Source organism: Diceros bicornis, assembly GCF_020826845.1.
Source record: "Diceros bicornis minor isolate mBicDic1 chromosome 27 unlocalized genomic scaffold, mDicBic1.mat.cur SUPER_27_unloc_1, whole genome shotgun sequence".
Classification (NCBI taxonomy): Eukaryota; Metazoa; Chordata; class Mammalia; order Perissodactyla; family Rhinocerotidae; genus Diceros; species Diceros bicornis.
Window position 1 is genome coordinate 1,421,481 of NW_026690889.1, and position 17,396 is coordinate 1,438,876.

General features: G+C 38.4%; 1 protein-coding gene across 1 annotated transcript in view; it reads left to right on the forward strand.

Moving 5' to 3' along the window:
* LOC131401949 (centrosomal protein kizuna-like) overlaps positions 1–17,396 on the forward strand; it is a 263,865-nt gene that overhangs the window by 194,062 nt on the left and 52,407 nt on the right. Inside the window, exons 5-6 of the mRNA XM_058536997.1 lie at positions 7,717–8,365; positions 8,765–9,080. Coding sequence (XP_058392980.1) covers positions 7,717–8,365; positions 8,765–9,080 — 965 coding nt within the window. The remainder of the gene's footprint in view (positions 1–7,716; positions 8,366–8,764; positions 9,081–17,396) is intronic.

Sequence of the window (17,396 nt, forward strand, 5' to 3'; positions counted from 1 at the left end):
ATTAAACCATATGGTATAATGGAAAACTCTTAGGAATGACGTAATGGCCTCTTTGGATGGTGAAATTGCAATATCCTCTAAGGCAATCTTGACCCAACAATTTTATTTCTAGGAAGCTGTCCCACTAGTATTGTCACGTTTGCAGATAGACATACACTCAAGGATATTGTTGCAGCATGGTTTGCAGTGGTAGATGGTGGGAAACAAACCAAGGTCCATCAAAATGAGACTGGTTAAATAAATTATGGTGCATCTATAGAACAGGATAATATGCAGCTGTTAAAATTGCAATATAGTCTCTTTGCCAGTCCAACAAGTAAGAAACTTAGAAGTCACCACTCCATCCTAACAAGTAAAAACACAAACAAACCAAAAAATCAGCAACTCTTCTTCAGTCTGTCAGAGAAGTGAGATCATAGGGCAGTCCACTACTCCTAAAATTGGAGGGACCGCCAGGTGCATAGAGAAAACACAACTTACCAGAACAGAGCTGAAACCTCTACAATAACCAGTGCTGAGAGAGAGAAACCTCAACTGTAACTGACAAATTGCTGGAGGCTCAGTGTAAATAGGTTCAAGAGATTAAAAACTCCAGGGGGACTAGTCATAGGGAGACTCCCCTCTTTTGTGAGTTTACAGGTCCTCACAGTGAACATCGGAGAAAAATTCCCTCATAATTCAGGTAGAGGAATGGGGAAAAGGAACCATTTTTGAAATGCACTAGAGCATTCTGTTCTTAGCAGTATCTGCCCTCAGGAGAAGCTATTTAACCAGAGCCTAACTGATCTAGGGGAAGGGAAATACCCAACTCCAGAAGGCCCTAGGCTTCTATGTGGAGAAAAGGAAATAACCAATTCCAGCCCCTTCTACCCTTGAACCTAAAATTGCTCTAAAAAGATGATGTCTTAAAAATCAATTGACTTAGATGCATGGATTTATTTCTGGACTCTCAGTTCTGTTTCATTCATCTGTATGTCTGTCCTTATACCAGTACAGACTAGAATTACTCTAGTTTTGTAGTAAGTTTTGAAATTGGGAAGTGTGAGTCCTCCAACTTTGCACTTCTGTGGAAGATTTTTTTGGCTATTCTAGGTCCCTTGTATTTCCATATGAATTTTAGTATCAGCTTGTCAATTTCTGAAAAAATGCCAGCTGGGATTTTGATAGAGATTGCTTTGAATCTGTAGATCAGTTTAGGAGTATTGTTGTCTTATCAATATTAAGTCTTACATTGCTTGTACACAGAATGTGTTTCCATTTGTTTAGGTCTCCTTTAATTTTTTTCTTCAATGTTTTATAGTTTTCAGTGTATTTGTCTTGCACTTCTTTGTTAAATTTATTCTGTTGTATTTTATTCTTTTTGATGCTATTGTAAATGGAATTGTTTTCTGATGTCAATTTCAGATTGTTTATTGCTAATGTATAGAAGTACATTATTTCTATTTATATATTGATCTTGTATCCTACAACCTTGCAGAACTTGTTTATTAGCTCTGTTTGTTCCTTGTGGAGTCCTTTATATAAGATCACGTTATCTTCAAATAGAGATAGATTTACAGTGATGCATCACTTAACGATGGGGATATGTTTTGAGGAATGCATTGTTAGGCAATTTCACTGTTGTGCAAACATCATAGAGTGTACTTACACAAATCTGGATGGTATAGCCTACTACACACCTAGGCTATATGGTACTAGTCTTTTGGAACTACCGTCATATGTGCAGTGCGTCATTGACTGAAACATCATTATTCAGCACGTGACTACTTTTTCTTTTGCAGTTTAGATGCCTTTCGTTTCTTTTTCTTGTCATACTTCCTGGCTAGAATCTGCAGTACAGTGTTAAATAGAAGTGATGAGAGCAGACATTCTTGTGTTAATCTGAATCATAGGGAGAGAGCTTTCAATCTTTCACCGTTGACTATGATGTTAGCTGTGGGTTTTTCGTAGATGCATTTTATCAAGTTGAGGGAGTTCCCTTCTATTCCTAGTTTGTTGAGTGTTTTTTTCTTATCATGAACACGTTGGATTTTGTCAAATGCTTTTTCTGTGTCTATGGAGATAATTATTCAGAGGGATTGTCTTTTATTCTATTAATATGGTATGTTACATTACTTGATTGTCATATGTTGAACCGACTTTGCATTGCTGGGATAAATCCTCCTTGATCATGGTGTATAATCCCTTTTATATGTTGCTGAATTTGGTTTGCTAGTATTTTATTGAAATTTTTTACATCTATATTCATAAGAAATATTGGTCTGTAATTTTCTTGAGACATCTTTGTCTAGTTTCAGTGTTAGGGACTGGCCTCATAGAATGAGTTGAGAAGTATTTCTTCCTCACCTGCTTTTGGAAGAGTTGATGAAGGATTAGTGTTAACTATTCTTTAAATGTCTGGTAGAATTCACCAGTGAAGCCTTTGGTCCTGGACTTTTCTTTAGGGGAAGTTTTTTGATTACTAATTCAATTGCTTAACTTGTTATAAGCCTATTTAGATTTTCTATTTCTTCTTGAGTAGATTTTGTTAGTGTGTGTCCATCTAAGAGTTTGTCCAGTTCATCTAGGTTATCTAATTTGTTGGCATACAATTATTTTTAGTATGCCTTTATAATATTTTTTATATCTGTAAGGTAGGTAACATAGTACCCATTTTCATTTCTGATTTACTTAGTAATTTAAATCTTCTCTCTATTTATTTATTTATTTATTTATTTATTTGTCAGTCTAGCTAAAGGTATCTCAATTTGTTGATCTTTTCAAAGAATCAACTTTTGGTTTTGTTGATTTTCTGTATTGCTTTTCTCTTCTCTAATTCATTTATTTCTGCTCTAATCTTTATAATTTTCCTCCTTCTGCTTGCTTTGGATTTAATTTGCTCTTCTTTTTCTAATTTCTTAACATGGAAGTTTAGGTTACTGATTTGAGTTCTTTCTTCTTTTTTGATATAGACACATACAGCTATGAATTTCCCTAGTCTAAGCACTGCTTCTGATAGGTTTTGGTATGTTGTGTTTTCCTTTTCATTCATCTCAAACTATCTTCTAATTTCCCTTGTGATTTTTTCTTTGACCCATTAGTTATTTAAGAGTGTGTTTTTAAATTCCCACATATTTTTGAATTTGCCAAATTTCCTTCCTTTATTGATTTCTAATTTCATTCTATTGTCAGCAGAATTCATACTTTCAATCCCTTTAAATTTATTGAGACTTCACTTATGGCCTAACATATAGAATGTTCCATGTGCAGTTGAGAAGAATATGTATTCTGCTGTTGGGTGGGTTGAGTCTTCTGTATATGTCTATTGGGTCTCATTGGTTTATAGTTGTTCAAGACCTCTGTTTCCTTATTGATCTTCTATCCAGTTGTTCTATCCATTATTGAATGTGGGGTATTGAAGTCTCCAACTACTATTGTTGAATTGTCTATTTCTCCTTTTAATTCTCTCAGTTTTTGCTTCAGGTATTTTAGGGCTTTGTTGTTAAGATATGTGTAGATATATAGATATAGGTATAGATATCTGTTTCTCATTGTTATAAATTTGTCATAAACTGATCCTTTTATCATTATAAAATGTCCTTTGTCTCAAGTAACAATTTTGTGTCTTAAAGTCTATTTTGTCTGATATTAATATAGCCACTCTAGCTTTCTTTTGGTTACTGTTTGCATAGTATATTTTTTCCATGAGGCTTTGTTCATATACCCTTTTCTGTCTCTTTGCTTGGAACCTCTTTGTGTCTTTGAATCTAAAATGAGTCTCTTTAGACAGCATATAGTTGGATCATGTTTTTTATCCATTCTACCAGTCTCTTACCTTAATGGTAGTATTTATTCCATTTAAACTTAATGTCATTATCGGAAAAGTAGGATTTGCATTTGCCATTTTGCTCTTTGTTTTCTATATATCTTTTTTTGTTCCTTTAATCCTCCATGCTGCCTTCTTTTGCACTAAATATATATTTTCTAGTATACCATTTTAAATCTCTGTCATTTATTTTGCTGTGGGTACCTTGCTGTCATAATTAATATCTTAGCTTAGAATAATCTAGTTTGGATTAATACCATTTTAATTTAAATAGCATACAAAAACTTTGCTCCTATATAGCTCCATTCTTTTCCCACTCCTTTGCGATGTTATTGTAATACAAACTTAATCTTTATATCTTATATGCTACTCATCAACATAGATTTATAATTACTGCTTGATGCACTTGTCTTTTAAATTATATAGGAGAAGAAGAAGAGTTACAAACAAAAAATATATTTATGCTTTGTTTTATATTTCCCAATGTAGTTACCCTTACTAGTGCTATTTATTTCTTACTATGAATGTGAGTTACTGTGTAGTGTCCCTTCATTTCAGCCTGAGGGATTCCCTGTAGTATTTCTTGTAGGGCGGGTATGGTAATGACAAATTTTCTCTGTTTTTGTTTAGCAAGGGATACCTCAATTTCTCCTTCATTTTTGAAGGAAAGTTTTGGTAGATACAGAATTCTTGATTGACAGTCTTTTTCTTTCAGCACTTTGAGTATGTTATCCTACTGCCTGCTGGCTTCCATGGTTTCTGATGAGACATCAACTGCTAATCTTATTGAGGATCCCTTATATATGAGGAGTCACTCCTCTGTTTTCACTTTCAAGATTCTCTCTTTTTCTTTGGCTTTCAATAGTTTGATTATGATGTATCTAGGTAAGGATCTCTGAGTTTATCATACTTGGACTTTGTTGAGTTTCTTTAAAGTGTAGATTAATGTTTTTCATCAAATTTGGGAAGTTTTTGCCATTATTTCTTCAGAATTTCTTTCTGCACCTTTTTCTTTCTCGTCTCCTTCTGGGACTTTCATTGTGCCTATGCTGGTATGCTTGATGGTGTCCCACAGATCTCTCTCTGTTCATTTTCCTTCATTCTTTTTTCTTTCTTTTCCTCAGTCTGATAATCTCAATTGACTTATATTCAAGTTTGTTGATACTTTCTTCTGCCTGTTTATATCTGCTGCTGAACCCTTCTAGTGAATTTTTTATTCTGGTGATTATACTTTTCAACTGCAGAATTTCTATTTGGTTCTTTTTTTTTTTAATAATTTCTATCTCTTTATTGATAATCTCTTTTTGGACATTGTTCTCATACTTTCCTTTATTTTTTTAGACATGATTTCCCTTAGTTCTTTGAACATATTTAAAATAGCTAATTTAAAGCCTTTTTCTAGTAAGTCCAACATCTGGGCTTCCTCAGGAATAGTTTCTTTTGACTGCTTTTTTTTTTTTTCCTGTGTATGGGCTTTATTTTCTTGTTTTTTTTCATGTCTCATAATTTTTTGTTAAAATTTGAACATTTGAAAATAATAAAATATGACAACTCTGAACATCTGATTCTCTTCCTCTCAGAGTTTGTTGTTGCTGTTTGTTTACTGACTTTCTGGACTAATTATGTAAAGTATTTTTTTGTCATGTGTGGTCACTGAAGGGTCTATTCACTTATTAGTGATCAGCTAATGATTAGACAGAGTTTTTTGAAATGCCTAAAACCAGTAAGTTTCACAGTCTTTGACAAGGGGCTTTGAGTGTGTCTTCAGGCACACCTTCAGCCCTCATCCAGACAGTTTACAATTCCACCTTGACCTTTGCTAAGTGCTTGCACAGAGCCTCAGGGTAAGCCTGAGGTGAGAGCTTAGGCCCTTCTCAGGACTTTTGCTGAGCATGCCCAAGGCCTGAGGGTGCAGGTGGCCATCTGGATTTCCAGGAGTATGTTGGAGCTTTTCAAAGCCCCCTATGGACATCTTGTTAATCAGCTTTTCCTTTTAAGGTTTTTGGTTAGCCTGTTGTTTGCCCAACTGTTATCTACTGCCCAACTTTTATATACAGCCTTGATGTTAAACAATTGTCTCTGATTTTTTTTTTTTTTTTGTGAGGGAGATCAGTCCTGAGCTAACATCTGATGCCAATCCTCCTCTTTTTTCTGAGGAAGACTGGCCCTGAGCTAACATCCATGCTCATCTTCCTCCACTTTATATGGGATGCCGCCACAGCATGGCTCGACAAGCAGTGCGTCAGTGCATGCCGGGGATCCAAACCGGCAAACCCCGGGCTGCCGCAGCAGAGTGTGTGCACTTAACCGCCTGCACCACTGGGCCGGCCCCTGTCTCTGATTATTTTTGACAAATACCCCCAAGGAGAAGGCTTTTTGCACTGTGTGAGCTCCAAGTCAAGTCAAATAAAGACAGTCTTGTGAGTGTAGCCTTCCAGGAAACCACCAGATAAGTCACGTAATGACAGTTCTCTGAGAATGGGGCGTTGAAGGAATTCCATCTCTTTTCCACTCCTTCCAGTAGCTGTTAGACTGCTGGGTTACAGGCTGTGGATTTTCAAAGTTACCGCAGACCTGAAGAGTGGGAAATGAGAATAGGACAAGTTAAAGCACCATAAAGTGTACTGTTCCTACCAAGATTCAGTTGTTTTTCTTGAGTAAATGCTCCCCTGATTGCTGCAAGCCTGTGGTTAATCTCCGGAATTCTAAGTTATTTTCCAGTGTTGAAGATGTTTTCCAGTGTCACTGTTTCTTTTATGAAACATAGAATTTTGAGAGGTTCTTATTCTACCATTTTCTCTGACATCTCTGTTCATTTGTTTTTAACATCCAAGTTGTTTCTTTTATTTTTTGGAATAGAAGAGATGGTATATTTGAAGAGAAGCAACACCTGATTCTGTTGCAGCTGTGTTTATAGCATTTTCTGTCTGAACATTTGGGCCTCAGTTTTTCCATATGCAGAAAAGGGGTGCAAATACGTCTCCCCATCTATTCTGTAGGGCTCTGTGAACTAAATGCTACTGTATATGTGGAGATGCTTTGGTCTCTTTGGAAGAAAAGCACTTAAATTCCTCAAGGCTTCAGGGTTGTTACTTCCAGTTCTGCTTCCCACTGTGTGTTCTTGATCAAGCCACTGAACCAATTGCTTCTGTTTCTTTTTCCACCTCTCCCCTCCCCTCTCTCTTTTCAAGGAAGAGACAATGTTCATTTTCCTGATAGACATGCCAGTAAATTTAAATTGCTTTAAATGTATTTAAAATGATTTGAAGATGTTCAGGAAAAACTGTTGTTATTTGAGGTTGACTAGAAATTATGGCTGTTTGCACATATGCAGAATATTTTAATGCAATCTCGAATGTGATTATTGGAGGGTTTTTTATATTACACATAATACCAGAAATAGAGTTTTGAAACCTCTGGTAGTCCTTTGTATGCGTCTCTCTCTCTCCCTCTCCCTTTTTTTTTTTTTCCATCAGGTACCTTCCTAGCTCCATCAAATCTGAGCATCTCTGAGGAAAGAGGCTAGAACTCACAGCTGTTTTTTTTGCTTGTGGCAAAATATACATAACATAAAATTTACCATTTTAACCACGTTTAAGTGTACAATTCAGTGGCGTTAATTACATTCACATAGTTGTGCAATGTATGCATTTCTTTTTGAAAAATATAGATTCCATAGTTCCTTGACAATATTTGCTTTGTGAACCAACACTGTTTTTAAAATTAAAGAGTATGGACTATACCAGTTTTTTGCTCATTCGTTTTGTAGGAAGCCATGAGTTTTATAAACATGGTAGCTGTTGATTTCAATGGTCATGCTTCCTTTACCTCATTTCATTTCTGAAAACAACCTAAACAACCTAATTGTTCATACACAATACATTTAACTCACGTCTCTTTTGGTGCTGCAGGTTGCAATGCAGGCAGGGATTAACTTGGGGACAGCTGTGTCAAGAGGATTGTATCAACCAGCAACAATCTTTATGGGCCGCCAAATGTCAGCCATCTCAAGCACTGGAGATGTTAGTACAGAGCGGAAATCTCCCCAACCCACGAAGAACTTCAGAACAATTCCTGACCCATGTTCACAGCAACAGACAGCCCAGAGCAGTGATGTGACAGACAGCTATGTAGTCTGCACTAATAGTGGCACACAGTGCTTAAATAAGTCTGACAAAATAGATGGAAGGACATCTCTTCAGATTGATGAGAAAATGCCAGTCACAGCCAGCCCATTGTCTGAGGAGGAAGAGACTCATTGCTTGGAGATAGGAAGCAACTCACATCACGGCAAGAGTAATTTATCTGAAAGCAGAAAGTCTGCTGAACTCCATTCCCTGTTACGGGGAAGATTACGTCCAGGGAGCAGAACCACTGATTTAAAGTGTGACAGTTCCAGCAGATCAGGGGCATCAGAGGGAGATATACTGACACGGGAACATATTGAAGTCAAGGAAGACAGTGCCAGACTACCAGACGCTCCGATATCAGTCTCAGAATACTGTGCATCTGAAAGTAAGTGTTCTCAAGAGAAGCATTCTGCTCAGGAAGGTTTCTCAGGTGGGGTGAGAGGCTGAGATTGTTTGCTGATTTTTGTTGGTATTTAGTTTTTCTGGGTGGTAGTGGTCTTATGTAAGAACAAAGTGTACTCTCTAATTTTATCTTTTGTCAAAAAACAAAGTACAGTGCTGACTTTGCCAACAAATTCCATTCTAATGAATTCTTAAATATGTATGTGGAAATATTCTTACAAGCGAATTCTCTGATTTTTAAACTCATTGTTATATTTTTAATATATTTAATAAAATATTTTTAATGAGTTTTTAAATACTGTAATTAATCATAGATTGTTTCTACATGTTTTAACTGATGAATAATCGCACTCCGTGAGGTGGAACGTCTTACCTCGCTTCTCCCTGCACTTAGTGATCAGTAGTCTCTTCATATCCCCTGTTACAGATCATCCTCCTCACGGGGACCCCGAGGCACAGAAGCCCTTCAGGAAAATGCAGCAACAGCAGGAAGAGGAAGGTCTGAGCAGCAGCAGTGACCTCACAGTTGCCGTAAGTGAAGATGATCTGATTTTAGAGAGTCCAGAACCACAGCCAGATCCCAGTGACAAGATGGAGGGAGAAGATGGAATAGAGGCCTTAAAATTAATCCACTCTGAGCAAGAAAGAGGTGCCCTATCCACCGAAAAACATAATTGTATTTTGCAAACTCTAAGCTCTTCTGATTCAAAAAAGGAATCCTCCGCTAACTCACCAACAAGAGAGTAAGCCATTGAATTTTTTTTTACTATTCTGTTTTTAATTATAGACATTTTTAGAGATCATTCCACTGGGAATGTATTGTCGAACACTCAGTCATGAATGTATAAGTTCCTTACTCATAAATAATCTCTTAGCAAAGGTCTAATTTGCTTTCTTTTCTTTTTTTATAAAATAGCTTTAAAAGTCTGAATATCATTGAAATCATGGTGATTTGCAGTTTATAATTATATCCAAACAATCCCTGGTTAATTCATAAGTCATTCCCCCCACCCCTACCCTCCAGCCTTTTAAGAAAACAAATCATTTTGAAGTTGTGGTAACACAGAAGGTGACAAATGGTTAAACTTACTAGGAATTCAGCTTTAGAGGCTAGGAACTTTGTATCTAATTAATTTGCTTAATCCTAATATCCCTTGCCATGGTGTCATTTTTGTCATACGATTAAATATGAGTTAATAAGTTCTTCTAAGTGTATATCTAAGCCAGCTTTCCTTTTCTGAATGTAAATATGAGGACACTGGAATCTTTAATGTTAAATAGGAACAACATCAGTGTTATACATTTTGAGCACTTATTATAATATCCAACTCATGAAAGCTCATGTATAATTTTTTATTATTGATTGGAGGTACTAGGTGGAATTGTGTAGAAAACATGGAAACTGTTGAAAACCAATTCTGCAATGAAAAATAACTCTAATAGCATCAAATCTCTTTTAGGAGTGGAAGGAACCTACGTAACAAACTAAGGTAGATCTCGCCTTTTAAAAATGAGGAAATCAAGGCTAGGGGCATAGGAATGACACGGAGGCCGTTGGGGCAGACCTTCCATACAGCCTGCCTCCCCAACCCACATGCCACCACTAGAATTTTCTGTTACACTGTGATGCCATCACTCTTTCTTTCCAACAGTCCCAGCAACAGTGAAAAGCCAAGTGGGCATCCTTGTATATGAGGGGATATGTTCTCTTTTAGAGCAGCATTGCACCTTTAATGTATTGCCTCTTACCATTCATTATCTACTTATGGTGAAAATTTTAATTTATAGTCTGATTGACTTTAAAGTGATGTTCAAGAAATATTTATTAATAGCACATCCAAGTACAAAGTACTTGTGCTGTGGATGGAAGAACCAACATGGTTCCTGTCATTGGGAAATTTGATTTATTAGAGTGGCAAGCCAAATGGATTTTTTTGTGTGTGTGTGAGGAAGATCGGCCCTGAGGTAACATCTGCCAATCCTCCTCTTTTTGCTGAGGAAGACTGGCCCTGGGCTAACATCCATGGCCATCTTCCTCCACTTTATATGGGACGCCGCCACAGCATGGCTTGACAAGTGGTGCGTCAGTGCGCACCCGGGATCCAAACCAGCGAACCCCGGGCCGCCGCAGCGGAGCGCATGCACTTAACCGCTTGTGCCCCCGGGCTGGCCCCCCATTGGATTTTTCTAGTAAGAATACTTCTCTCGTCAAAGAGGTACAGGTATTATATACTACATCATCAGAAACTTTATTACTAGAGATAGAATGTATCTGTTTTGGGTTTCGTATTTGTAGGCTTCTTTTTATAGCAATTCATTGGACCAGTAAGTAGTTTGGTGGATTAACTGGGGGACTAGCGTACTTACCCAGGACTCAGGCTTTTTCTGAGATGAAAAAAGTTGGGTATGTGTATAGAATTAAGAATGTTCTCTCTCTCCTTCTCCTATATGACTGACTTTTTCCTATGATCTTAAAGCCAAGTTCCTCAGAATTTTGGGATATAGTTTTCCAAAATTTGTTAGAAAATATGGGCATTTGGGGAATTTTTGAATAGTTTGTCCTAATGGAATGGTCCCAGAATGAAAGGTCAGTCACCAATGGTTGTTTTCTGTCTGTTACCAAATTTGAGCCCATTGATTTTTCTGTGGTAAAAGTACTACCCAGGGGCCGGCCCTGTGGCTTAGCGGTTAAGTGCGCGCACTCCGCTGCTGGCGGCCCAGGTTCGGATCCCAGGCGCACACTGACGCACCGCTTCTCGGGCCATGCTGAGGCCGTGTCCCACGTACAGCAACTAGAAGGATTTGCATCTATGACATACAGCTATCTACTGGGGCTTTGGGGGGAAAAAATAAATAAATAAATAAACAAAACAAAAAAAAAAGTACTACCCAGGAATAGGTTGAAGGTGGTTTAAATGATCCTGGTTAACCTGCTGACATCCTCACCGCTTTTGAGGCGCTGCGTTCTCTTATTTCCTCTTTAGCATGAGCTCTTCTCCTTGCTCTGAGGGTTAATTATTCATCTGAGACTATAGTGTCATATTTACAGAGCTAATACTATGACCTCAAAGGTTCATTATCTCAGTTTACTTTAGGGTCTGTTGGGGGCCTGGAGAAAAGTCACTTGAATGAATTTTAGTTAACAAAGATCGAGAGATGGGACAAAGGAAGACACATAGAAGGATCTGAACAGGAAAGCGGAACCTCTGATTTGATGAGAATGATGATAGATACTATGTTTGAGCACATCTATGTGCCAGCTGAGTTGCTGACCTTGAACATAAAACTTGGTCTTAAGCTTCCTGGCAGTGAAGGGAAAATAGATGTGCAGTATGCAGCGTAGTTTCCATCTGAGGAGAAAAGTGAAATCAAGGGTGACTTTTGGTGGTGTTTTCTCTTGTTTTTTGTTTGTTTTATTTAAAAAAACTTTTTAACAGCTTTATTGAGATATAATTCACGTACCATACAATCCACCCATTTAAAGTGTATAATTCAAGAGTTTTTGGCATATTATATTATTAATATTTAAATGCTGTGTTAAAATGTATATAACATAAAATTTTCCATTTTTAAGTGTACAATTTAGTGACGTTAATTATGTTCATGATATTGTACAACCATCACCACTACCTATTTCCAAAACCTTTTTGTCCCCCTTATATATTTGTCCTTTTGGTCTATTTCAATTCACATAACATTTTCAAGATTCATCCATGTTGTAGCAGGTATCAGAACTTCATTCCTTTTTAGGCTAAATAATATTCCAGTGTATGGATATACCACATTTTGTTTATCCATTCATCTGTTGATGGACATATGGATTGCTTCTCTGTTTAAAAGCCAAGCATCTTTGAGAAGGTTCATGACCCACCCCCATGGATATTTCCAGATAATTGAAGACCAGCTTGTGCTTCCTGCACAGTTCCTTCATTGCAAGCTATAATTCACATTTCTCACAAGGAAGCATACTAGAATGAAGCTGAGTAAAAGCAATGTTGTTAAAAAGGAGGACCTTGAATCTCATTGTTAAAGAGTAGTTTGCTGCAAACATTGGTACAAAGCTCCATGACCTAAAACACCAGACATTTATTATTTTTCAGGTGCCAGGTGGTTGGCCCAGTGTCATTTGGGGCTACAAGAATTATTTGGCCAGATGTCCCTTATCGTCCAGTAGAGTAGTCCAACCTCAGTCACCTGGTGGTGGTAGCAGGGTTCCCAGCACAGCAAGAGGGCAAGCCCCAGTGCACAAATGCTTTAAAGTGTCTGCTTGTGTCAGGTTTGCTCATGTCCCATTGGTTAAAGAAAGTCACAGGACCCAGCCTAGAGTCAAGAGGTGAAAAAATATAATCCACCTCTTGATGGGATGAGTGGCAAAGTCACATTGCAAATGATTGCACACAGGAATGAGAAGATTACGGTTGCTTTTTGCAATCCACCACAGTACTTGAGGACAAATTCAAATGAAGATAACCTCAGTGTGAGTCAAAAGGGTCAGGAAAGGTTTTATCCCAGGGTGTTGATGCAGCATCTTGAAGGCTGTAAAGGCTTGAATAAGAAGGAGGAGGGAAAGGAGTGAATGAGGTCTGGAGGAAGAGTGCAAGAAGGAATGCAGATACAGAGAACACAAAGGGCGTGGGAGGGCAGAGCAAAGCGTGTGACTAAGGGCTCATTGAGCAGGGCTTGTTGGAGTAAAGGTTTAAAATGTTGCCTGGGTCATGTTTGAGAAAGACCTTGAATATCAGGGTAAAGAATTTAAAGTTCCTTCTCTGTGTTTTCCAGAACTATTGAAGGTTATTTTAAGAGAAGAGTGGTATGGTGAGTAACTTGATTTAGGAGAATTAATCTGACATCATTAGTTTCATCAGGATTAATTGTATACACTGGTGGGCAGAATTCTGAGATGGCCCCTGAGGTTCCTGCCCCCTGATGTACACTCTGTATAATCCCCTCACTTTGCGTGCGGGCAGGACTGTGAGTTTGAAGGATTTCCTTTCTGTGATTAGGCTATGTTACGTGACAGAGGTGAAGAATTTTGCAAACATAATGAAAGTCCCCAAATCAGTTGACTTTGAGGTAATCAAAAAGGAATTGTTCGGGGTGGGCCAGACCTAAACAGATCAACCTTTAAAAGGGACTGGGCACTTACTGAAATCAGATTCAAAGCAGCTGAGATACTCTCCTGTTCACCTGAAGAAGCAAACTTGCCATCTTGTGACGAAGGCCACGTGGCAGACGATGGTATGTGCCCTGTGGGAGCTGAGGGCCTCAGTCCTATAGCCACGAGGACCTGAATTCTGCCAACAACCAGTGAACTTGGAAGAGGACCCTGAGCTTTAAATGAGATTGCCAATGAGGAGATGATAAAGATTAAATGAGATCATAAGGGTGAAGCCGTTATCCAATGGGGCTGGTCTCTTAAAAGAAGAGGAAGAGACACCAGAGCTTTCTTTCTCTGCCATGTGAGGACACAGTGAGAGGTGGCCATCTGCAAGTCTCACTAGGAACCAAATCAGCTGACACCTTGATCTTGGACTTCCCTGCCTCTAGAATTGCAAAAAATAAATTTTTGTTGTCTAAATCACCCAATTTGTGATATTTTGTTATGGCAACCTGAGCAGACTAATAAACCTGGCTAGAGGTTTATCCATTTTGTTGGGTTTTTCCCCAAAGAACCAGCTTTTTGTCTTTTGATTTTCTTTATTGTTTGCCTATTTTCAATTTCGTTGGTTTCTGTTCTAAATTTTATTACTTCTTTTCTTCTGCTCACTTTGAATTTAATTTGCTCTTCTCTTTTCTAGTTTCCTAAGGTGGGAGCTTAGATTATTGACTTTTAGAGCTTTCTTCTTTTCTAATGTGTGCATTCAGTGCTATAAATTTCCCTGGAAGCACTGCTTTCACTGCATCCCACAAATTTTGATAAGTTGTATTTTCATTTTCGTTCAGTTCAAAATATTTTTAAATTTCTTCTGAGACTTCCTCTTTTACCCATGTGTTTAGGAGTGTGTTGTTTAATCTCCAAATATTTTGAGATTTCCTAGCTATATTTCTGTTATTGATCTCAGTTTAATTCTGTTGTGGTCTGAGGACATACTTTCTATGACTTCTGTTCTTGTAACTTTGTTGAGGTGTGTTTTATGGCCCAGAATGTGGTTTGTCTTAGCAAACGTTCCATGTGACCATGTGTATTTTGCTGTTGTTGGATGAAGTATCTTATAAATGTCGATTAGATCCAATTTAATGGTGCTATTCAGTTTAGCTATATCCTTGCTGCTTTTTACCTGCTGGATATGTTAGTCACCGACAGAGGTGACTAAATATTCAACTATAATAGTGGCTTTATCTATTTCTCCTTACAGTTCTATCACTTTTTCCCTGTGTATTTCAATGCTCTGTTGTTAGGTGCATACACTTTAAGGATTTTTGTGATATTCCTAGGTGTAGATTTTTTGGGTAATTATCCTACTTGGTGTTCTCTGAGCTTCCTGGATCTGTAGTTTGGTGGTATATGTTGTTAACTTCGGAAAATTCTTAGCCATTATTACTTCAAATATTCCTTCTGCTCCTTTCTCTCTTTCTCCTCCTTCTGGTATTCCCATTACTTGTATGTTACACCCTTTGTAATTATCCTACAATTCTTGGATGTTCTGTCCCATTTTTTTTTCATTCTTCCTTCTCTTTGCATTTCAGTTTGGGAAATTTGTACTGACATATCCTCAAGCTCACTGATTCTTTCCTCAGCTATGTCCAGTGTATTGGTGAGCCCCTCATAGATGGTCTGTTTTGAGTTTGATGTTTAGTTTTTTGGTTTTGAAATTATGTAGACCATTTAAAATTAATTATTTTTTATAAACCCCTGTATTAAAGAACCAAACTGTTCTCTCTTCTAGTTATAGTACCTTAGTTGAAAATCCCATTTTGTAATTCCATTTTGAGTCAACCAAAATTTCCTGAATACCTAGTAGGCCCAAAGCTCTGTACTGTGAGGTATGGGGTTGTAGCAATCTGAAATATGGCTGCAAATTCTTCAACACTCCTCTTATTAAAAGATGGGATCTCTCTCCCCTTCCCTTGAATATAGATGGGCTTATGACTGCTTCAACCAAATAGAGCATGGTAGAATTGATCCTCTATGACTTCCAAAGTTGAGTTATAAAAGGCCGTGCAGTTGCCACTCTTTTTGCTGGAACATGTGTTCGTGGAACCCTGAACCACCATGTAAGAAGTCTGACTATTCTGAGACTGCCGTGGTAAAGAAATTATGTGTAGGTGCTCTAGACTGTGGTCCCAGCTGTGCCCATCCTTGCAGCTATCCCCTCCAAAGTACCAGACATGTAGGCGAAGCCTTCTTGGACCCTCTACCAAGTGCATCCACCAGCTGATATCACTGAATAACCTCTCTCAATAATACCTAAAACAGAAGAATCCACTCAGCCAAGCCCTGACTGATTTTCTGATCCACAAAGTCATTAGATATAATAAAATGGTGGTGTTTTTTTTTTTTATTATTGTTTTTTGTGTGTGTGTGTGTGTGTAAGGAAGATCAGCCCTGAGCTAACATCCATGCCAATCCTCCTCTTTTTGCTGAGGAAGACTGGCCCTGAGCTAACATGCATGCCCATCTTCCTCTACTTTATATGGGATGCCGCCACAGCATGGCCTGACAAGTGGTGCGTGGTGCCCACCCGGGATCCAAACCCAGGCTGCCAGCAGCGGAGAGCGCACACTTAACCACTACACCACGGGGCCGGCCCCAAAATGGTTGTTGTTTTAAGCTACAAAGCTTTGGGGTAGTTTGTTACGAGTCTATAGATAGCTAGTATAGGACTTTGTTCATTTAACATTAAATATTTACTGAGTGCCTACTCTGTCCCAGGCACTACTCTTGCTCTTATGGTATTTATGATCATGCGTGTGGAGGGGAGGAAGAAAACACAAACCAATAAACAATCTGTGTGAAAATATTATGACAAAGAACGAGCAGGTTAAGTGCATAGAGAATGCATAGATGCAATTTAGTGTAGGATACTCAGGGAAAGTCTCTGTGGTGATTTGACATTTGAGAGGAGATCTAAAGTGAGTGAGAGTAAGCCACATTAAATTGTACCCATGCCTTCTCTGTCTATTTAACCTGCTTTATTCTTTGTTACCTTAATTTTCACCCTGGTATATTTGTTTGTTTATCAATTTATGTTTCATTTCTCTCCTTCAGTGTCTTGGAGATGAGTGGGATATATCTTGAGGAAGAGAATACCATGCAGCAGGAACAGCAAGTACAGAGGCCCTCTAGTGGCAGCATACGTGGTGTTTCTAGGAACAGCAAAGAAGCCAGTGCAGCTGGACCACAACAGGTGAGTGAGGAAGGTAGGAGATGGAGTGAGAGAAATATCAGTGGGCCACATCACAAAGGGTCTTGTAGGCTGTCGGAAGAACTTTGGATTGTGCTTCAAGGGAGGTGAAGAACCACTCTGGCTGCTTAATGGAAAATGAACTGTAGGGGACAGGGTGGGAGCAAGGAGACCTGTTTAGAGAATATTACAGTAATCTAGGGAGTAGGTGGTGGTGCCTTGGGTCAGGGTGGCAGCAGTGAGAAGTGTCAAATTCTGGATATACATATATTTTTTGTGTTTAAAAAAAAATACAGGGCTGGCCCCGTGGCTTAGCGGTTAAGTGCGCGCGCTCCGCTGCTGGCGGCCCAGGTTCAGATCCCGGGCGCGCACCGACGCGCCGCTTCTCCGGCCATGCTGAGGCCACGTCCCACGTACAGCAAGTAGAAGGATGTGCAACTATGACATACAACTATCTACTGGGGCTTAGGGGGGGAAAAATAAATAAATAAAATAAAATAAAATAATATATAACATGAGATCTATCCTCTTAACATTTTTTAAGACTTTATTTTTTGGAACAGTTTTAGGTTCACAATAAAATTAAGAATTAGGTACAGAGATTTCCTATATACCGCCTGCCCCTACACATACATAGCCTCCCCCATCATCAATATCCTACACCAGAGTGGTACATTTGTTACAACTGATGAACCTGCATTGACACATCATAAT